General features: G+C 41.3%; 1 protein-coding gene across 2 annotated transcripts in view; it reads left to right on the forward strand.

The window, feature by feature from the left end:
* The window catches only part of vti1a (vesicle transport through interaction with t-SNAREs 1A), a 96,284-nt gene extending 72,969 nt beyond the window's left edge, over window positions 1-23,315 (forward strand). For both annotated transcript variants that reach the window (XM_028430609.1, XM_028430608.1), the window contains exon 8: window positions 22,082-23,315. Coding sequence is in view for 1 of the 2 variants with exons in the window: in XM_028430608.1 (XP_028286409.1) it covers window positions 22,082-22,175 (94 nt within the window). In the remaining variant the exon portion in view is untranslated. The remainder of the gene's footprint in view (window positions 1-22,081) is intronic.
* Window positions 23,316-23,578: the final 263 nt, after the last annotated feature.

Below are 23,578 nucleotides of genomic sequence, written 5' to 3' on the forward strand. Positions count from 1 at the left end.
GTGCTCAGGCTACATTACTTGGCAGAGTGAAGTAGCTCCAGCTCAAACAGTGCACTTTCTGTCAGCTCTCATTTAAATCTTCTTGTCTTGTTTGTACAGTCTAGTTACAGCTTACAATAAAAAGGAAGGACCTGTTCTTATTGTATTATTACAACTAATAGCCTGACATGATGCATGTCTAATTGGTTCTAGATGGCTACAGGGTATAGTTATAACACTTATAGTTTTTGCAAACAGTGTTAATCCCTTCATAGTTGGTAAGTTGTCTGAAGTCATGTTTGTATCAAGATAGATGGTTCAGTATAGTTTTTGCTGTTATTGTTGCTGCCCCTTCAGATCTCTCTTTGGCAGCATGCAAGAGCTTTAAATATTTACAAATGCTGAATTTTGACTCTTTTCTTAATATTTTCTTCTAACCCATCAATCATTTACTTTGCCTCTGCATGTCTGCATCTCATCCTAACAGCCCCCCAGGATGGTGCAGTGAAACAAAGACAGTAGATTGTTGCCATGTTGTTGATGGCATAAAAGATCCCCTTTATCACAATGGGCAAAACAATAAAGGCAGGACCACTTTTTTTCAGGAAAGTGAAAAGGTTGTAAGGCAAGACATTTGTTGTCACGAGAAGCTCCCGTCAAAATATTTCAACAGTGCATTGGTCCTTTTTCTAGACAAACCATTTCTAACCTTTAGTGCTTTTATATTAAATACAAAAATAGAATTTATGCTGTGTTTTTTTCTATCCCAAAGGCTGAAAGGCAAAATGACAGACCACCTACCCATCTCTTACTTTGGTTTGGTTAGTACTTGCTGTGAAGGGTATTTCATGATGTGTAAAGCACAACAGTTTTGACAAGTATTGTAGCAAACATAGCTTTGAAAACATCTAATTTGCCAACTCCACCAGCCTCACAGTGTAGTCTACTATTGCACAAATTCGGTTTCAGTCTTTTTTGAATTCCCTCTATTGTCATATGTAAATTAGTATGATTCATACTGACCAAATACAAATGTCCCAGATAAAATGTAACAAAAGAAGAGGTGACAGTGCAGAGTGAAACTTTTATTCTTCAGACACCTCATTACGGAATTTTTGTTCAATAGCTTTACACTCAGTAATAGTAAATTGATATTTCTTCTCACATTTTAAACCATTATGTTTTACTGCAAAAAAAACAAATGCAAGTGTAAAATACCATATAATCTGTTTTTATGATAGTATGGTAGATAAATTACCTTAAACCTTTGCTGAGCCGTGTTAGCCCAATCATCATCCAGACATACACATGGTAAGAGCCAAGCATGCATTCAATATTTAGCCCTCTGTCCATGTTGGTCATAAGCCTTGTAGGTCCTCAGGCATTTGCAGATGTCTTGGCTTCTCTCTTGTTTTTTTATATTAAAAATGATATTTAAATGTTAACTAGGTGACCAGAGAGGAACGGAGATTAATGGAAAGGAGAACATGTCTAACAGAGGCTTTTGTTAGCATGTTAGCCAGTGCCAGTCTTTGTTAGGTTGTGTCTTTGGCATCACTGTTATTTGACAAATGAAATGCTCCAACAGAATGTCAAGGATGTCTGAGATACTGCATGTAACAAAGAAACAAAACAGACAGAAACAAATCCATAGTTATTCTAATCACCAGGTTTCGGCAGTGACTCAGGCATGACCGCTGAGATGTGTTGTAGGCTCTTGTGTGTAGATAGATGATTGAATTATCCACTGAAACACAATTTGTCTTAGTGGAGTACATGACAGAGTCAATTTGTGACACAGGTTGTTTTGTTCGTCACTATTCTCCTAACCGACTTTAACCCAGTGGTGCATTCCAGTGCAAGCAAATGCTTGGACATTGGGTTGTAACGGTTTTGCCAGACTGACAGATTCATACTTAGTGATGCCTCAAAGCAGTTTTCACTGTAGCCAGAATTGCAACAACCAAATAGCTACAAAGCATGCAGAACCTTTATCAGTAGAGAAAACCCCAGTAAGGCCCAATGCCCATAGAGTCCAATTTCAGCCCAGGGACCATAGAAAGTTTTCTAGATGTTGTATATATAGATGGTATGCAATACCATCTAAAAAAGTATGCAAGACACTGTTTAGCGGACCCTGTCTTCCCACTCTCCCACTTACATAAGGTGTTAACAAAGTCAACATAGTTTTTATAGGGGGTAAATCAACACTTACACCTTGATAAGCTAAAAATCTCTGGGAAGGATTCTCTGGATGAGAAATTTCCTGAAGTCAAGTGCAGTACACGTTCAAGCTCTTGGCCTGGATTGGAGTTTTGGGGAGTGAACCAGCCATGCACGGCTGGTAATGACAGGTTCCATGTTGCCCGTGGCTTGCGGCCCATTGCACTGTTTGTTTGGAAAGTGGTGCTCGGCCGTGAAGTGCTGGCCCAGCTGGCAGAGATTCCGTTGCCCCTTTGGCCCAATGGCTGAGACTTGTTTGTACCACACCAGCCAGGCAGACTGGCATCCAGGAGGGCTGGAGAGGAAGAGGTGGGGGAGGGTGTGTGACAGGAGAGGAGCTGTTGGCTGAGCACCTTGGTGCTAGGCCAGGCCTGCTGCCAGCTGTAGAGAAGACTTCCCCGCTCACACCACAATCTTTACGTCTCTGTGGCGACAGGGATCTTAGTTTGCACCTCAAGGGTCAACATCATCCCATCGTGATCTGTCTCAGTTTGAAGAGCCTTGCTGAAAGAATCGCATAGAAGACGTAACCTTTTTTTTCATTACTCCTTCGGCAGTCAGTATTTTTTGTAGACAGCACCACAATCTGTACAACTTTTTTTGGCTCTATTTTTTTACTGCATTTTTAATGCCCCTGTAGTGCAGTAAAACAAAACGTCATGCTATTTACAGGCCACAGGTTCGCTCACTCATCATACATCTGCCAAACATCTTTCTCTTATAATCAGAATGTACAAATTCCTACAAACTAAAATGACAGCTAAGTCTTCTTATTTATTGAAAAAGCAGACTTTAACAGTTATTTAGCTATTGCAGACAGGATGCCTCCTACATTGCTAAATAATCTTGCTGTATTTGCAAAATAAGTTATATTTTTTGCTTCCAGCCTGTTTAAACTCAGAATTTAGGTGAGGTTGTTTTTTAACATTCCAGAGTTGCAATACTAACCAAAACATTTTCTGTGATTATTTCAGTCCAATGTATAGCTTATGTAAACCACATAACGCTACTGTAACATTACCACTGCATGTATCTTAGCCTAACAGTTTTGCGTCCTAACCCCAACAAAAATATGCAGTTCCTTCTAAACTATCAACCGAAGACCAGAAAACTATTGCCTTTGAAAATTTAGAGCCACTTTGTTTATTTTCTAAGTGTTTGCTGGGTCACATGCGTACATCCTGTCAGCCATCGTGTAAACTTTAACCCCCACCCTGTATTCTGATGGCGCCAGGGCTAACATTGCTTCACTGTTAAAGGGAAGTTGTGAGGACATTGATGTCTTGGCCTAGCATCCTGGTGTCACTTTCCCAGCCTGTTTGTGGAGCCCGCCAATCCCCTCATTCTCCTCAGCTGACCTGAATGCATCACTGAGTATCACACACATGTGAGGAGCCTGATATTTCAGCCAGCAACAAATGTTTTCCTACTGTTACCATTGCATTATTATTGTACACAGCTCCTCAGCTTGGCCCATATCGAGTCGGTTAGATGTTTTGCCTGAATCTTCGTGCCAAGGCTCTACTTTATTTAACAAGACGTCGACGCACACCCATCCCAGCTAAAAGTTCCAATGTGGTACGGCATTTGAGAACAGACTTGACATAAACCATTTCTAAACACTGGTTTCATTTCACCAGTCTTTAATTACATCGTTGGTAGCAACCGAGGTACAGAGTTGAAGCAAAGCACCATGTTAGCAAAGCGTATAATAGAGAGGGATACCACAGGCAGTGGGTTGAAAAGAGGAAAAAATATGATACACAAACATCTGCTGAAAGGAACCTTAAGGTGTTAGGGCCTAAAGACATTTAGAATCATTTTGATACATTGCTAGTGACCTAGAGGATTAGCATTTTAAATTTATGATAAAGCAGTTTTGTGGATGTGGCTATCAATTAAGAAGTTTGTGGTCATTTTGAATGTATCTGAAGATACTATTCATTCACTTTACTGATCATATCTATCTATAGCTGTAAACACAGAAATGGTCCCTCTGCCATAACCTTTGCATAGACATCAACATGTTAAGGCCAAGGTCAACATTCCCCGTCCAGGTATTAACTGTCACTAGCAGAGTTACTAATTATCCTTTTTGATTTCTTTTTACCTCTGTTATATATTTCAGCGTAGCTCCATGAAGCCACGGTCAGTCAATTAATTGTAGGTATACAAACCACTAGGTCACATTCCAGTTACACAGTGTTTCAGTGTATTATAGTGCCATAAAGAGTATCATTGTGGCCCGGAGCAATGAACAGGCCTTCCTCCGGCCCTTTGACAAAGGCAGCTGTGAGGTTGTGGCCGAGACCAGGACTATCAGAGCTATCAGTCTAGGAGAGAAAGACCATAACAACAAGCCCTGTCAAATAATGGTGTCAACGGTGTGATTGTGTGGCTTCATTTGTGCAAGGAATGCCCCTGGTTTAATGGTGACGTGTTGCTGTCTATTGACTCAATTCATTGGATTTTCTACCCTGTTTCTCTCTCCGGTTGCTGTTTAAAATGGTATGTTTTACCATTCTACACGCTGTACGTGTTGATTTAAAAAAATTTTCGCTCTCCTCCAACTTGAAGATGTCAGAAAGGTCAGTTGTCAAGGATAGTTGGCCTAAAGACATAGATGTGGGAGGTGACATGTTTACTCATGTTTCACTGAGGTTTTTCTTGCCTCCCACTGTATTAGGGCCTGTATTGTGTAGGCCTGATCAGAAATTTCCACAGTTTTATAGCTTTGTGTTTGTTAAGTTCGGTTGCAGTTCAGTCATCGATATTTAAAAGTATGCTAAAAGTATGGTTGTGTTGGATTTACTGTTACTGAGCTGAATTTGATAAAAATTGTTTCGTAGTGATGTAGTGTTAGAAAAGGTGTCTTTTTTAACACACACTTTGTAGTTTTGAGAATAAGATCTGTGAGAGAAGAGTGTTCAGTGTTTAGTGTAGCCAGTGCCTTTCCAGGGTTCCGGATGCCAGGTGCCTTCTGAACTGTCAGAATATCCGTTATTATTGAGCTCCCTCTGCCTTGCCTTACCCTCTGAGTTTTAGCACTTCCTTTTACCTGACTTGCTGGAAAAAATGATTTCTTTGCTTCTCTCTTCTTCTCTGTTCAGAATATTGCTTTCCCCACTGCCACACCACATCCTCCTCCCTCTCTCCTACAGTAAACGTTAAGATCCAGGAGTGGATCAATGGCTGTTATCCTTTGATGTGCCAGGACGCATTACGAGTGGTGAGTTCTAATTGGAGCAGAGAGCTGAGGATCAATGTTGGCTGTAATTGCCTGACACAGGGATGGGTGTGAGACTTTATTATCATTAATATTTAGATATAATGTGGGAGGACCCAGCCGAGGCTAAATGTACAACAGCAGTGCAAACCTTTGATCTGAGGAGATAAGCAGATCGATTGGGGGGTTGCTGAGGAGTGGCTGAAGGAAAAGAGGTCGTGGAAGTGAGGCTAGTTGGATGCACAAGTTAGCCAGACCCACACCCTTGATTTTATCGGTTTTCTCGGAAGTTTCCCTTTGGCTCAGGAAAGGCCGTGCTAGGCCCTGAGTACTCCCAAAAGCTAAAATAACAGCTTGACATTTGATCAGCAGCAAGGGAGGATAAAGGGCAAGTAAGCTTAAGTTCAAGTTTAGTCACAAATTTGAGACAACCATTGCATTTACAGAATGCCTGCCATTATGCACTCATTAATTCAGCCATTATTGAACAAGCGGTATCTCTGACCCATGCCATTTGTGAAGTGTGACTTAGTTTTCTCCTTTAACCTCACTAGTTTAGGGATGGATTTAGATTTAGCAGTGAGAAGAAGCAAAGATGAAGCGATATTGGTGTTTGTCTTTTTGACAGGCTCCATTGTTAGGGAGATGTAACAGAATATTATGGAGAAGGAGGCCCTGTGGGGCTCACGGCCGCTACCTTAGTGTCAGCAAACACAAGATGATGTTACCTAATCTTATGGGGAAAGGTGGGGGCTAGACTGTCTGATGAAACACTCCCTGTCTATGAGCATGACCAGAGGGTGCAGGGACTATCCCCTGTGTTCACAGAGGAGGCCAAGGGCATGCTGAAACTGCAAAGCTGCAGTGTATACACTCATGCTGTCTCCTCTGGTTTTGTCACCTGGTTCCCCTAGGACTGATACCTTAATCATTGTACTTAGTGAGACAAAGGTGGGTAACAGGTTGCACAATAATAGGTGTGTTAGTTTTCACAGCTGTGACCTGCTGCCTGATATTGGACAGGTGAGTGAGAAACCCGTCAAGATCCAGGTCAGCAGGGATAATGATCCTGAGGGGTGATGTGTCATAAAGGGAGAAAGATTTCAGTTTGACACCAACATTTTCCTGAAATTCCAATGAACAATTACTCAAACCTTAATCTACTACGGTTTAAAGCTGGATTTGCACTTGCAGAAAAATTACAGGTGTTTTCTATGTACTTTTTGTGTACAGTGTTTAAGTCATGCAAGCAACAGCTGAGGTTGTACTATTTGATTTTTCTCATTTGTAAAGTCCAAGCATGCAGTTGTTGAGGTTTTGTGATCAGTATTGGCTTTGTTTCTTCATTCATTGTGTTCAGCTCTAATGCTACACCGTGCAGACACTGGAACCATTGTGGAAACCTCCGGGTTGTTACAACAAATGACCCATTATGTAATATTTTGATCATTATGCCAGCCTTGGCAGTGATACGGATCTGTTGTTTTTAGTCAGCGAATGTCTTATAACCACAGACAAAACAAAAGCATAGTAAGTCAAATTTCCTTCTTCTGTTGCATTACATTTTCAAAGTCCTTGTTTAGCCTCTTGTAAGAGGTCCGTCTTTGTCGGGCAATGTTAAAAGTTTGCTCTTTATGCTTACTACTTTTTAAGCTGTCTTGTCAGCCCTATGTGTGCGCACTTGTGTATATTTCTGAATAGGATTTGTGTATTTGTCTTTATTTTGTCCATGTGTGTGTGAGAAAAACTGTGTGTGCACATGCCCAAGTGCATGTGGTTGAGGGAGAGAGATAAGAAGGAGATGAAGAGTCGTTCAGAGGAGCTTTCTCACTCAGAGGCGTCCCCATCTGTTCGCCTGGGCCTAATTGTTCCTGGGTGTGAAGACACAAGGAAAAAAGGGAGGAAAGCAACTGCACTGGTCTGCTGTCCCAGAGTTATTTCTGTAACATTAAAAGACTGCCACCAGCATGCTCCAGATTATTGCCATGTAAATAATGGCACTTGGCTAGATTCCCCACTAATGAATGTCATTTACGAGGATTAATTATCGACAGAGGACACCTCTCTCCTCCCACAGGGAGCATGTCGCAATTAGTTGCCAAAAAAAGGCTGCTAATATTTACGTTTTTTTCAAATACTTCCAGACATACACATGTGCATATGTTCCTGTGACATAGTGAATAACCTCCTAATTAAGTGAATGCCTAATTCTGTGGCAAAACTAAGCGAGACCAATGATGAGAAGTGCAAAACACAGTCCCATGTCAGCTTAATGTCCTTGCCTCAGTTGCATATATGGGTTTTTCTTGGATCCTGGTTGCTGGACATTGTTGTGAAACTAGGGGAAAAGAGAGTTGTGCTGCTTTGGAGCCAGCCTCCCGGTTGCAAAATAAGGCAGGGAAAACAAACACGGGCCTCAAATTAGATTTCCCAAAACATAGCATTCCCTCTCATTTTACACACCACTGTGGTCTGAAGACCAGAATAGAGTAACCCGTGAAATCCGCTTCAGCTTCAGAATGGCACAGTCACTGGAACACTTGACAAATGAGAGCCCTCTGAAACAATCTGCTGACCCCCTTTCTTCAGGAAAAAAACATCTGAAAGTCTTACCTAATTCTCCTCCTTCATGCATGTTGGACATGTTTTATAAGATAGCCCAGCAAAAAATGTTCCCCCCTTACTGTCTCCTGTCAAATCTACCTCTCCTTCCTTCCTCCCAATCTTTTCCTTTCTTTTCCAACTGCTTTTTGTTGCATCGACTGCTTGAGCTGATGCACTTAACCCAAATGAAGGAAAAGGGGATGGGGATGAACGTTATTTCTGCCGACATTGGCCCTGTTTGAGGTGTGGACCCCCTCCTGAGAACATGAGACTTTGATAATCCTACAGGGCTGAAGGGGTTAAATTTAAAAAGGCCTTGACTTCTGAAGGAGAAATGTGAGGAGATCCGGGCTGCCAGGTTAAAAAACCAACAAGCCATTTTTTTTTTTTTAAAAATGTGAGTAAGTTTAGTTACAGGTTTACAAAAGTTTGGGGTCACCAGGCCAGTTCTATAGCTTTACTGATCAGCATAACAGTTCTCCTGTGCTAACATAATTTCACAGGAGTTTTCTAATTATCAATTAGCCTTTTTAACACAATTAGCTAGCACAATGTATCATTAGAACATAGGAGTGATGGTTGCTGGAAAAGTGCCTCTGTATACCTTTTTATATATTCCATTAAAAATCCTCCTTTTGTAACTAGAATAGTCATTTACCACATTAACAATGTCTAGACTGAATGTCTGATTACTTTAATGTTATCTTCATTAAAAAAACAAACAAATGTTTTTTTAAAATATAGACGTTTCCAAGTGACCCCAAACTTTTGAGCGGTAGTGTATATATATATATATATATATATATATACAATTGTGTGTGTGTTTCAGACTTGCCCACCTAGATGTGGTTATGATAATTGATAACTGTGAGAAACACTCAGAGAATGGAGAAGAACTACACCATGGGCTACAGCCATCCTCCCTCCCTTTTCCACTCCTTCCATGTTTTATGGCTAAGATTCTGTTGCTGCTCCCTGGCTCACCTCTCGGTGTGAAATGAGCAAGTCTCGACTATCCTTCTCATTCCCCCCGTCAAGCTCCCAGACACACGAGTGCTGCCAAGGATGGCTGTTCTGTTTGGGTCTAAACATGTGGAGGTTTATGATCTGCTGAGTGTGTCATTTGACATGTGGTCATGTAGCACGTCATAGTGCTTGAGGGGATGTTGATGTGTGTACCTTTAAGTGTGTGTTTATGAACTTTTAAAGAGAAACAGACTTCTGGTTGGTGCATATTTACCATCCTGTTAACATTACACTTACAACAGCAGGTAAACAGTAGAAGTGTCTCGTGTTTTTTCTGCAAACAGAACCTGGCCAAATAATGTTCAAATGTAAAGCATACTTACATCAACACTTTTCTGCCCTCTGTTCTCTGGTTTCATTGGCCCTTCCAATACTTTTCTCTCTATCAGCAAGAGTGTGAGGGGCATGCTCCAGGCTGCGGCAGGTTTAGCAGATTCTGAGCAGTGCAAGAATAATTTTGGAATCTGCTCTGTTTCATCATCTCCTGCTGTCAGAAGTTTGTTTCTGAAGCAGGAGCTTGAACATTTTCTTCCTCGGATGATGTGTCACAAGTGGCACTTTGTTGAGCAGTTGTATTCGTCTTTGGCAGCTTCTACGTAGTGGAAACGAACAGGGATTGTACAGTGAGCAAATTCTGCTTTCCGTTCAGTGTAAATCAAGGCTTTGTCAGAAATTGTGTTTTTGTTGTGTAGTGTTTGTCTGCAGTGTTTGATTTATTTTTTTTTCATTTGGAGGATCCCCTAAACTCATTCAAGATATTCCCCAGTATACAGATCTCTGCTGGCTTTTTTCTTGTTATAGGATATCAACCACTTTGAAAAATACAACAGTCAGGTTATACAGGTGGTGACTGATAAGTTTGTGACCTGTAGAAGGAGGACGTTTTAAAAAAAAAAACTGGGAACAATTATTTTTAAGCATTGTCACCTCGTGGTCTTGGGGTGCCAAATTTAGTAAGGGTGTTGAACAAGTCTAAGTGCATATTCTTGGATGAAGGCCCTAAATGGGCAGTTTCTGCGTAACACAAACTATGAAAGCTCGCAATAAATATATTCTCCTCCTATCCCTTGTACTGTAGGCTGCAAATCACAAATTTAAATTTAAAAACACCTTCACGTCACCCAGAATTTGACAATAAATGATAATAAAGTAGTTAAAATATTAGATGAATAGATAGTTGTAAAAAGAAGTGGTATTATTTAACCTAGTAGTCATTCAGTTGTTTGGAACCAATTGCTGTACCTCTTGAACAGGTGTTTATTCCATGTACCTGTGTAGTTCACAAGAGAATGTTGTCAGAACCTGTGGAAGTAGATGTTAAGCAGTTGAAATGTTTTTAAAGGGCCCATGTGCACCAAGTGTAAGTGAATAAACAGATAAACAACCACTAGGCTTTGCAGAACGAGTCCCTCTGGCTGTGGGCCAAACAGGTAATTCCTCCGGCATAGTTTTGGAAGGGCCACAGCAAGCCAAGCCTGCCTCAGCAGTCAGACTGTCTGCACATTTCTGCCGCTGATGGCATACCAGGGGCGCCATTTTCCTCTTTGAGACAGACAAGCCAGAGGATCTGATTGGCCTTCCGCCAATGCGCACTCACAAAGGCTCCTTTGACAGCAGGTCAGTCTGTTAACCAAGCAGTAGGCAGGCAGGGAGGGAGAGAGGGATAAGCTAGAAAAAAACTATTCTTCACCTCTTCACCTCTCAGCTCTCATGATTAGAGCGTTCTTCAAACTGAAAGATGTGCATCCTACTTCTTGTCAACAATGCAAAAACTCACATTTTCTGATGCGTTAGTGGTTCTTTGCCTTTCACTGTATGCTGACCACACATTCACAGACATAGAGGTAGAAAATGCATGTGTAAATTTGACCTATGCTCAGTTTTGTGTGTAGGCTAACATCCTCGGAGCCATGTGCAGACATCCAGGCGGGCGAAAGCATGCCATACATATGTAAAATAAATAGGTGCTAGAACTGACAATAACCTGTGATTCTTCACTGCCTGATACAATTAGCAGAAATAGACTCTTTTATCAAAACTGTTATGTGAATATTTGTACTGATTGTTTTCTTTTCAGTACATTTTTCTTAAAATTGAATGCTGTCACCATGTGTGTTTTAGTAGGATTTTTAGCCTAAACTGCAGCCTGAAACACTGACATTGAGCCTGTAATTTGTGTACAATAAATCGTTTATATGATGTTGATGGAACCTCCCATCTTATATTTTCATCATAAAGCTGTGTAGGGGCTGACACGGTACCGTTAAATAGATGTTGATGCTCTCCTGTGTGCTCCTGCGCTCATTATCTCTCCAGTCCAGGCCTTGCTTCTCTGCTTTCTCCTGCCGCCCATCTCCTCCCCTGTGTATCAGCCGCTTTGCATACTACTGATGTTTAAATGCTGCATTGTTAACTGACGTGGGGTAGCCCTTTGCTGACCCGGGAGGTATTTGCTCGTTTGATCATGGGGCAGCAGTTTTAATGTATCGAAGCAGCGCTGCTCCGTAAAGTCCCTAGTATAAGTAGACAGAGGGCGAAGGCAGGACGAGGGATCCATTGGTTCCAGGCCTGACTGTACAGAATGAAGGTGATTATTAGAATATCTATTGGTCAGCAAGGCCAGAGGGGACGCTGCTGACCCTGCATTTCCACTTAGGCTGTGATGGTGGGTGTTGGTATTTAAGGGTGGGGGTGTTGTGGAAAAGACAGAGAACAGGGCTTCATTGATGAGCAGACTCAATATTGTCATCATAGTGTTTTTATAAGCAGCTAAATAGTTGCATGGCTTTATGAGCATTTGTTTCAGTTGTTCTGGGACTCATATTATATTTTTTCTGACTTGCAGTTGTTTCCTCACTGCCATTTTGTCTACCAGAAAAATCATTCTGTCTTTCCATAAAGTTAATATTTTCCACTGAAATGTGGCCAATTCCTTTCAAATCCTACGGTTATTTCTGGTCTGTAGTTTGTCACATAGTCTGGAAGAAGTAAATCTCACTGTCAGTGAAAGCCACCCTGCCTTTACGTTTGTGTCACCTCGTACAGGAATCCCACTTCAACAGCTGACAACACAACAGAAAGGAGTGTTGAGAAAGAGGAAAAACAATGACACAAACAGTGTACAAGTTTGTGTTTACACCTTGGGACCTGTGTATCAAGACCCTGCTTTCACTGTAGCTAACCAGGCTCAGGCCCCTCAGAAGAAAATATTGAACACCCATACACCCTTCTTGCCTTTTTTGCAACCTTCTATGCCCTTTTTTCTCTTTTTCTATTCTCTCCTTTCCTTTTTGGTTCATTTCTTGTGGAAAGTCTCTTAGAGTGGCAGTGACCATACACACCAGGGGGAAATAAAAACTGTAAGAAAACCCACTTCGTTCGACGTGATCATTAATATTTGATGGTTAGATCCCCCATGAATTTCCCATAGCATTCCATAGTGGGCTTGTGATGTGCAGAATGTAAGACTGCCGATAGAGATTATTTGATGCACAGCTCTCGGTCAGCATCTGGACCACAGTGACTAAGGCTGACAAAAAAATATGAAAAATTCTCATCCACTTTGTTTGTATGTTTATTAGGCCTGCAAACAGACATCTTTTGATGTAGTCAAGGCTGAGCATTACATCATTAGGCACATTTGACTCTGTTTTACCTTTTAATTCCCCTCTGAATGATGATGTTAACATGCATCAGATTAACTCCCTCCTCCTATATTTATGTCAAGCTCTGCCCATTCTCATGAGATCTCTCAACTGGATTCTGCAAATATGGATTGCCTCTTTTATTTTCAAAAGTCCCAAAGCAACCCGGATGCCCCTTGACTTTTGAACCATGGTTCACAAAGGCATGCAGAGGTGAAGCAGCAATCTGCATCTCTCATGGTGCCTCACGCCCACACTGTTGCTGAGCAAGAGAGTTTACCTCTAATGATGGAGGGAAGGAAGTAAAGAATTTTAAGATGATGTTGTGGTGGCCTCTATACGTTCTTCCTCCCCTTCTGTTGTCCCCTATCAGTTCCCATTTTCTTTCTTTTTCACTTCCTTTTTTTCTGGGTTTTTGCAGAAGTCTGACCCTGCTTGGCTGCAAGCCCTGATTAGCAGGGCTTCAGAGCCTGGAGTCTATTGATCGGGCCTCCAGAGCACTAAGCAAATGTAGCTGGAGAAACAAGTCAATAATGCTGTTACTGCAACAGTCCCTGTCACACTGGTGGCTTCCCCCACACTTCCAAATGGGTATATTTTTATGGGCAGGGGAAAAGGGGAGAGTTTTCGTGGTGAGGCAGACAATCATGAGCAAATCAGTGTCACTCAAAATTCGGATTGTGCACATTGTCTCTGGATCTTTTTCCTCCTTGTATGTCTGTCTTATTCTCCTTATAAATCATGTGTGTTCTCCATTCCTGCTTTAACACAGTTTTATCTGTGATTTCTTCCATGTAAAAGACTGCTGCACCAGTTTATTCTAATCCATTAACCTAACTTCACTTCCTTGTGTCTGCAGCTCAATACCACTCCTCTGTCTCTCAGCTTAGACACATAGACTAGGGAAGCTAGTCTGCAAATTTAATGGAACAGCATGGATTATTTAGGCTGACTAAAGCTCCTCTTGTAGTGTCAAATGGGGGGTTGTGGGATGACATTATACCCCTTACATTCTCTGTCTCCTGTTCTCTCTCTGCTCTCCTTAGCTGCTGGATAAAGTGACCTGTTCCTGATGCTTATTTCACACTGGTTTGCCAGACATACTGCTCATGTAGTTTTCACATTTTGCTCAATGCTGCCTTGATGCACACACACAGTATCATTCTTTTACTCACATGCATGTGTAGTCTGACACTGTAAACTACCAAACCTGCAAACCAGAGCAAGGGCCAAAGGGTGGTCAAATGGCCACAGGGTCAAGTTCAAGAACAGGTTTCTCCTCTGGCTCAACTGGTGGCCATGACTTGAAGTGCAGACAGAGGCTGCACTGACATGTAAACATGACATTTGACCTCAGGACACCAATGCAGGTCATAAGCCTTTAAGCTGCCTCCTTTTATTTAGGGTATAGCAGATTGAAACCAACTAAATGTTAGACTTTAGACTTTAATCACTTATAACTGGTGGTAAATCGGACATGTTGATGCGTACCTTCACAACAACACACTTTGTCCTGTATTAAAGTGTGGTACTTTGTAACTTGCACGTATAGGATTGTTTACAGTTGTGACTCGACCAATGCAGACTTTTGTACGCTTGTATAAGTAGGGGTCATCTTGTGTGGGTGTGTGTGTTTGTGTGTATGCTGGTGGGCAATATAGCAACATCATCCGTATCTACAGTCACACACAGGATGCAGAACCAGAACCACATGGGACTTGAAGCAAATATTTGGAGAGTTGATTTAAAATGGCAAACAAACAGCATGTGGAGGATCTTCCTTACCAGTTAATAAAAAAGACTCAGACATAAACACTAATATCCTCATCACTTCTTTGTCGTGGAATCCCAAACAGATGTTTTTTTAAGCATTTATCTGATGAGCGGTTTTAAACCAGAACCAGTATAACAAGATTAAGCTGTTAAGACAGGCTTTTGTGGAGATGTGTGCTTTGATTCGAACTTGTTTTAAAAAATGCAATGGTAAAACGCCCTGTTTTTATTTACCTTTCACTAAATTAGTGTTTCCAGTTGGATTTTCTTCTGTAAGTTTAAAGAAGTTTCAGTCATAACAATAGAATAGGTGTTAGGTGTCAGAAGTGGATGTATTACTCTCTGCTATCTCTCTGTAACTGCAACACACATGTTGAAAGCTCATGTTAAACAAATTGAATCTGAGCAGCAGTGCTCAAATGATTTATGTGCTTTAATGAGATTTCAATACTGAGCAAACAATAAAAAAATTTATAGTCATCCTAGTTTTGGAGGCCTACAGCTCCAATGGCTAAAGTTATGCCCTTTTTCACTGAGGCCAGTAATCGGATCTGCAGCTGGCCCCTGGCCCTCGCAGAATGTATACAAGGGGGGATTTTGTGTTTTGGGAAATCTTGGCAGAAAGGAGAAATGGTGCAGAATGTCAGTGAACAAAGTGTAGGAATATTTCATTCATATGTTATATAATCCCCAAAGAAGAATATGTCAGTTTTATATTTTTTTTTTTTTGCATGCAGCAAAACTTTAGATGGACATATATGATGCTTTTTCAGATATTTTTCTTCATTTTCATATATATAAAAGTAAGTAATGTATAACACATTTGATCACTCAAATTTTCTTCCAGGTAATTTGCACAATACTCAAGTTACGTGTAGATTATCCTGGGAACCAGACAAATCTATGTGCTCACGTTTCATTTGCTCTGGCTGAATACGTCTGGACTCCCTCCTATTCAAACAGATTTCCACTTTACGTGTCTGGCCAATGTCAACTGTTTATTTAATACAGTAGAGATCAGGCTTTAAACATGTTCACTTCTGTTTTAAAGTCATTTTAACATGGAAGTCTGTGAGATAGACTCACTTTTGTTGCCATCCTCTAGTGGCTATGTGTGGAACTGCACCTCTGCATTAGCTTTGTTTTGCCGCAGTGAGCAGTCAACATAACAACATTTTTTGGTGCATTACAGATAAACTTGAGAATAGCTGAATGGTAAAATAATGTCATTATCAACCCAAAGGCAGCATTTTTTTGTAACATGCACTGACAGTTTATAGATACGCAATGTTGACGTCATCCTCTAGAGCAGCTTGACAAACACACAGGGCAAACACAGTAAACAAAATATATACAGTTCCTCTCACCGTCCCCCTCCAGCAAAACAGAGAGAATAAGCAACAGGAGTTAAAGAAAAGTAGGTGAGTGGAAAATAAGCAATATAAGAAGTGAATGAAGGGACTGAATGTATGAGTGAGGGGACATAAAGAGGACACAGCAGTGGAGTGGGATAGAGAGGGGGGTGAAGGTTCAGGCAGGTAACCAGGCAAGGGAATGATCTGTGTACGTTTGGAGCTCAGAAAGCCACCTGTACATCACACCAGGATGAGGAGAAGCTGCAGCAGCTACCTGAAATTGCTGCTGGCAAAAAAAGTTCTTAAAAATTCCAGACACAGTTGCAATGAATTCTGTCTTCCTCTTTCACCCACTCTGCCTCTTCTCCATTTCCCTCTCCTCATTTTTTTCTGTCTTTTCATCTCTTTCATACTCACATACTCTTGCATACACTCGCCTCCCACGCTAAATTTACTCCTCCTTTCTACCTCCCCCTCTCCTCTCTTCTCCTCTCCTCCCCTCTTTCCTTCTCCATCTTTTTCTGCCCTCCTGCTTCCTCCTTGCACCACTTTTCCGGGAGAGAACTGGGTCCCAGTCTAGGTTGCTTCTGGCCAGGGTTGTTAGCCGCCAAATAAAAAATGGATGAACTTGTAGGGCCCCGGTGCTGTTCTCCTGCATCTAGTTGGTAGAAAGAGAAGGAATAAAGAGAGAGCGAGAGAGAGAATCAGGCTGACATGAAATACCTTGCTCAGACCACATCTTCCAAATAAAAACCTGTCCATCTTTTATGTCAGATTCCTCACTCATGAAAAAATATTTTTTTTTCTGTCAATACAGGTCACAAAAAAGCTTTACAACTTATTTTAGGACCAGTAATCTATAAGAAAAAATACATATTTTTCTTTCCCCTAATTTTTATTTAAGTTTTTATGTAATTTTTGTGGCTGACTTTTAATAAACAAAAGAGTAAAATTTAAAAAATATGTTTGCCTTTATCTGAAATAACTAATATGAGAAAAAAAACATTTTCTCTTAGACATTTATTTATACAGTATCGCATTATCCTACACGGCTGTATGGTAATGACTCCATCTTTGCTGTGAAACGAGCATGTGAGTGAGTGTTAAAGTGTGGGCGAGTTCTTAAATATTGTTTGTCTTTGGGGAATTACATGATGTTTTAGGTCTTCTTTAAGTAATTACAGTAAACAGCCTCCAATTAAAGACCTACTCCAGCTGTGTGTGTGTTTCAAAAACCATAATCATTTATCTTGAACACCCTCTTGAGGCCAATAGGCTGAACATAGGATCGGGTCTCTCCTACAAACAGGTCAAGTCATTATCTCTACACAGCAACATGAACCTGATCCCATTGTTCACGGTTGTTGTTTCTTGTTCCTCGTTTCACTAGCTTGATTGAAACGTTGCACGTTTCTCACCTTTCTTCTTTCAAACTGGAACAACTGTAGGCCCACCTCAAACTTTTGTTTTGTCATGTATGATATGTGGCAGGTGTGTGTGTGTGTGTGTGTATGTGTGTAAAGGAGAGTGAATACATGTTCTTCTACACTAAAACATTTATATGTATTAGTTTTTGATAACAAGTCGAGGCATTACTTAGGATTTACCCCCACCAGTGTTCCACCTCCATGTCCATCACTCAAACCATTTGTGAACACATTGATCCGTCCCTCCCTCCTTCCCTCTCTCCCCCCGCTCCCCTCCTCCTCTCCCATGCTGTATATTCCCAGGGTTTGGAAGGAGGAGAGCCAGAATGGCTCAGACAGCCATTGATTTTTATTTTATTGGTCTACTAGTGGAAAAAGGAGGGATAGGGGAGGGCCTGAGAGATGCAACTCTGCTGCTAAGTTTGCTCTTAGTGGAGTGTGTGTGTCTGTGTCTATTCGTGTGTGTGTGTGTGTATGTTTTAAAGTGGGTCGGGCTTATCTCCTTATGTCTGTCTCACAGCGACTGTTTTTGTTTTGGGGATGGGGGAGTGTTATCTGTTTGAAAGGTGTGTGTGTGTGTGTGTGTGTGCGTGTGTCCAGCAACCTCTGCGAGCCATCAAAAGCAGTGGTATGTTTCTGTGTGTGCCCACCCTATCTCTGTGTTTGTGCAGGTGCACACACGTGTCATTTGAGGAACTAGGGAATCTGGGGTGCTGATGGAGCTGGCACCGGGGGACTTAGACCCCAGCACAGACACACACACAGCTGAGGTGTATCCCGGTGCTCATTAGAGCTGGTAATAAGGCTGTGCTGCTGGAAGAGGAGGGAAAAAAACAGGGAAAGGAAGAGAGGGAGGGAGGAAGAGAGTGGGAAGGGAGAAAAAGGGGGGAAAAAACGAGAGATTTTAAATTTTAATAACACTGGTACGATTTTGTAAATCTTTCCTGACAGAAAAGTCCTCATTATTTTCATCTGTCTCTGAGGAGCCTCTCCTCCAGCTTTGCCTCCCCGGGTAAACGGACATTTCTCTATCCCTTCCTCTCTCTGTCTTTCCCTCCTTCTCTTTCTCTCTATATCTTTCTTTTTTTCTCTTTCAGCTGCCTTCTTGTCTGTTTCTGACCTTCCTGCTTCACTTTCTGCCATCTCTCCTTTTCTCTTTCTCTCCCCCTCTCTCTCTTTCCATCTCCCCCACATTAGTGCTTTATATCTGTGTATTTTCGTCTAGTAGTAAGGTGTAAGCTGAGTGGCTGGCTGCGACGAAGGAACATCAGGAGCCAATAGGATGGCCAGTACAGTGCATCGTTGTTGGCTGATATTTCACTCACTGTTGTTTCCATCGATAGGGGCTCAGAGACAGACAGAGAAAGTACTTGGGGATCATAGTAATATAGTAAGGAGCAGAGTAAAGATAAACCCTCTCAAACTCCATGTGCAGTAGTGTGTGTGTATGCGGGGCAGTCTATGCTTCACACACACACATACACAAAGACTCACCCACCACCTTTATGTCAAGTGTCAAAACTGGAGGATGGATCCGGTTTGATAAGTTCTGTTCTGTCTGGCCACGTGTCAGGACGGGATCAACCATACAGCGAAGGAAAACCATGTTCCTCACCCTCCTACCTCCCAATTTTTTGGGGGATCTTTCTTTTTCTGTTTTTTTCTTTCTTTCTTTTTTAGGGTTTTGGTGAGGGCAGGTGTTGTATATTTTTGGGGTAAAAGTCTTTTTTTAGCTGCTTCTAAAATTAAAACAAAACTCTTTTTACTATAGAGGATCATTTGACCTGTGAGCCCATGAACATACAGAACACAGATCTGTAGATTAAAAGTTAATTACATTGCATTTAAAAAGTGGACAAATGAGTTTTCAGGAAAAGGACTGAATTTTTTTTTTACCGCTTGTGTGACCAAAATTAAAAACATTTAATATAGATGTAACATGTTACAGTCTGTCTAAAAAAAAATAACAGAATGTGAAGCAAGTTTTGATCTCACGTCAAAGATGTCTTGGGCTGAAGCGACATATGATGAAGTTAGCAGCTAGCTGCGGCTTCTCCTGTCTCATAATAGCACTTTGAACGACAGATGATGATGGCATCCTGCCCCACCATGAGAAGAAGTAAAAACTACCAAGAAAAAGTGTGGAGCACTTATTTTTACCATGCTAACATGGCTGTAGCTACATGTAGCTACTAAACACACCTAATTGTATAATAGGTATATGCAGATCATACTAGTTATGAATGTTGTGCACAACAAGGCTACATCAAGTACCAGATAAGCACCTCCTTTTTTTCTCTTGTCACTAAGAATCCAACTGGAGGAGCTAATGATGACAAAAGCCCAAATTGCAAAGACTTCTGAGGTCCTGTGCCCCTGTGAAGACATGTGCATTTCCTTATTTCTTATAACAGGGGGTGGCACCAACACCACAACTCTCCAGTAAAATGCTGGAATTCGTTTTGGAGTCTTACATATCATCACCTGAAAAGAGAGTGATGACTTTCATGTCTTTCTGCAAAGATTGTGGCTCTTTATAGCATCAGTGAAGTCAATTATTGTGAGTGCACCCTCCTACATTGACTCCTCCCAGTCTGTCTGGCTCGATCTTTGTGTGTATGTGTGTGTGTCTACACGTCCTCTGGTCAAGGGTGACAGTTGGTCCATAAACTTTGCAGAATCTTAAATAATTGCCATCATTTTAGTAGAAATGTGTGAGCTACAACATGAAGTGCGTAGTTTGTGGTAAATCTGTATTTCACCTTTTTGCAGTATGAAGCTTGTGGGCAGTGCTAAGTTTGTATCATTATTCTCAGATAGGATTAGCTGCTTTACATTACACTTCACTACATGATTTGTTAGATTGGTGCACAGAGAATCAGTTTAGGTCAAACTAAGTGTTTTATTAAAATATGTGTCCCCAGAGGGAAGAAGTTCTTAAATCGCAGAACTGTCACATTCCTTCTTGCTTTGAACATTTAAGTGTTTGAAGTTATTCTGTGTTGTTGCTACCAAATCAGACTCCTTTTAATAAATGCAGTTTTTACAGAATTAAACCCCCACCACCTCAACATCTCTTCATCCACGAGGCTAAAACTAACTTCCTGTTCTTTTTTCCTCTGCAAGCCTCGAGTCTTCTCCCCTCTTTTTTTCCAGCTGAAAAATTAACAAACAGCACAAAGCGAGCTGGTTCCTTCCAACATGCACACACACACACAGACACACTCTTGCATACACACAACCACCTCCTCTGGGTATTTGGCTGGGATAAATAATCATTGTAAATAATGAATGTCAATTAATAGGGGGAGACGTGGCCTTGCTAAGCATGCTCTGATTAGTGTTTCAGTGGGATCTCCTCCCCAGCTGGCTTCAGCCAATCAGTTCAGCCTCATCCAAAGAGCAGAATCAGATTAGCCAATATCACAGCATCTATAATACCACAACAAACACATGCAGTGTGAGGATTTATTTTTATAAACGTATATTAAAAAAATATTTCATAACAGACACGGTTCACTATAAACAATGTGACACTAAGATATAATATATGCATTTATTCAAGGATAAACTGTCTACTTACAAGCAGCAGTTGTAATGAGCTCTGTGGTGTTGCCCTGTGAGTCCGTCGCAGTGTGTCAGTAAAGTGTCTTATGGCGATTGGTTATACTTTCTTGTGTTTCTGGTGCTTGCTTTGTTAAAAGAAAAATAAGACATGTCTATGTAGCAAAAAACACAAAGATGTGAGCGTAAATGCTTTTCTGTGCAGCACAGCAGCACTGATGTGTGTTTGTCATCCACAGCCATAGGCTTTAAAGTAAGTGGTTGGTCGAGGCTACTGCAAGTTCGAGCTGCTGGACTGTCGCGTCGGCTCGTACTTTAGAGGGTATAGCAGGGTGACTGAGCAACCCCCCATCCCCTCCTCCTCAGTGATAAATGGCCACAGCATGGGCTATTCATCTCCTGCTTAGAGAAGTGGACAGTGCCCCCCCCTGCACGGCCTCTCCTCCACCCCTCCACATGTCAGCAAATGTGATAATTCTCTCATTTGTCAGGAGCAGCGGAGGGTTTGGAATGTGTGTGTGTGTGTATGAATGATGTACAAACTCTGGAGGATTTCAGACAAACAAACACACACACACAAGATAAGTTGCCCACTTTCCAGCTGCGGTGCTCTCCTCACCTTCTCTCCTTGTGTTGGTTCAAAGCCCCCTCTTGTCACGTTTGCTCAGGTCACAGTGGGAAAATTTAAATGTGAAAAAGAGTGAGTCGTTTTTATGGCAAATTCCATCAGTGATTCAGCGATTCTTTTTTTTATTACCTCCAGGAAACTACTGAGCCACTTTTTCCACTTTATTGTGCAAATAAAGTTTTGGAGCCTGTCTGCTACACTGTGTGTGTGTGTGTGTGTGTGTGTGTGTGTGTGTGTGTGTGTGTGTGTGTTTGTGTTTTGTATAAGCGTACACACATCTGCGTGACATTTTTACAGAGGAGTGTAAGCAAATCATAAGTATCTTTTTTGTTTAAGTAAAGAGTGTTTTATAAATGTGTGTGTTTTGCACTACCATGCTGGTGACTGCATACCAATAAATACCATGTATTCAGACCTCATGGTAACTATTAAACATGATAAGCCTCCAGTTGATGGCTGGTCATTTAGTTTGCACATAAACATGTGACTTTTTTACGTGTTTTTTTTTTTCTCCGTAGACACAATATAACTTCTGTGAACTGTGCTCTCTCTCTCTCTCTCTCTCTCTCTCTCTCTCCCCCCCTCTCTCTTCCCCCTTTTCCCTCTCTCTCCCCGTCTGTCTCTTTCTGCAGGATCATCCAGAATCGAATCCTCGTCTTCATCCTCGGAGCCATCGTCCTGCTCACCATCATCCTGGCCATCTATTTCAATCTGCGAGGCCACTGATCCCCCCTCCCCTGTACATACACTCCCTCCCTTCCTCCCTCCCTTGACACAAATACAAACACACACACGTGTGATTAATAGCGACAAAAGCGTTGTTCTGCTGTAATTAGGACAAATGGTCCCCATGAATCACTGTTTCCAAAGCCTGACAGGGAGCTTTTTTTATTTCTCCCTCTTCTGCTGTTTCTTTTTCTTCTTCTTTTCTTACTTTCATTTTCTTTTCTCTCAGTTTTCTTCTTTTCCTCTCTGTCAAGCTCTTTTCTTACATCTCCAGGGACAAGATGTTTATATGATGCTGTCCTAGGTGTGGGTTTGCAGCCTCCCCAGGTGAACACGGCCTGGTCAGAGTCAAATTTCTAATCCTATAACAGAGGTGTGTGTGTGTATGTGTATTTATGTGTACATAAAAGTCAGACAGATGTTTAGCACATGTATGTTTCCACACCAACACATACTGTACAAAAACAAAATGATTCAGCTGTTCTTCGTGTACACACACACACACACGGCACAGCACAGAGGACAGTGCCTTTTGGATAAGATATGCTGTTCACACTCCTGCTTTAAAAGGCTCAGCAGAGCCCAAAAACAGAAGAGTGTCGCTGCCTTGAAAAGAGGAGATGCACATTAAAAGGTTGAGGTCAGTTCAGCTTCTGTTAAGTTGGTGAGCGTGTGTTTATGGCAAGAAAACAAATCAAGATTTCAAGATGAATTTAGATTGAGAAACATTAAATAAAATGTTTTTAATGCATTTTTAATGTGTAAAAAGGGGAAACTGACCTCAACCTTGGCAAACACAATACAAAGAAAAGGTACAATTACCCCTCTGAACACAGCTGTCAGTAACTCATTCCCATAGACATTTTAACTCAGTGTGTAATATTATAGACATTATACTGTATCAACATCAACTAACATTGAAATCATGTGATTCTGTTGCTATTTATTTATAAAAGCAGAGTTTTCAGTTAAATCTTCTTTACTAGAACTGTGTATTTTATGATGTTAGGACTAATTGTTTTTTTTTCTGCTGCTGCAGACTGCACATCAGGACCAACTGAAATGTGTGGATTTCTAGTTTTGCGTCTTAAAGGTTGTTTTTTGTTTTTCTTCTTCCATAAACAGATCTAACTTGTTTTAGAACTTTTTTTTTGTTCTGTATTTTCTGTGTCAAGTTCTGAAGAATGTAACGCGGGGCCGGTGTTTATCTGCACGTCGACTGATGATGTGATGCAAGTTGCAGGTGTTTGAATACTCGGGTTTACTGCTGTTTAATTCTTCAGGGGAAAGCCATTCTCTTGGAAAATCTAAATTTAAGAGCATGTTAGGAGAATTGTCTGAAGGTAGTGCTGACACGCAGCTCAAGCACACACACACACACACACAGTGAAGGACTGGAGTGC

The sequence above is a fragment of the Parambassis ranga genome, chromosome 19 (assembly GCF_900634625.1).
Source record: "Parambassis ranga chromosome 19, fParRan2.1, whole genome shotgun sequence".
NCBI lineage: Eukaryota > Metazoa > Chordata > Actinopteri > Ambassidae > Parambassis > Parambassis ranga.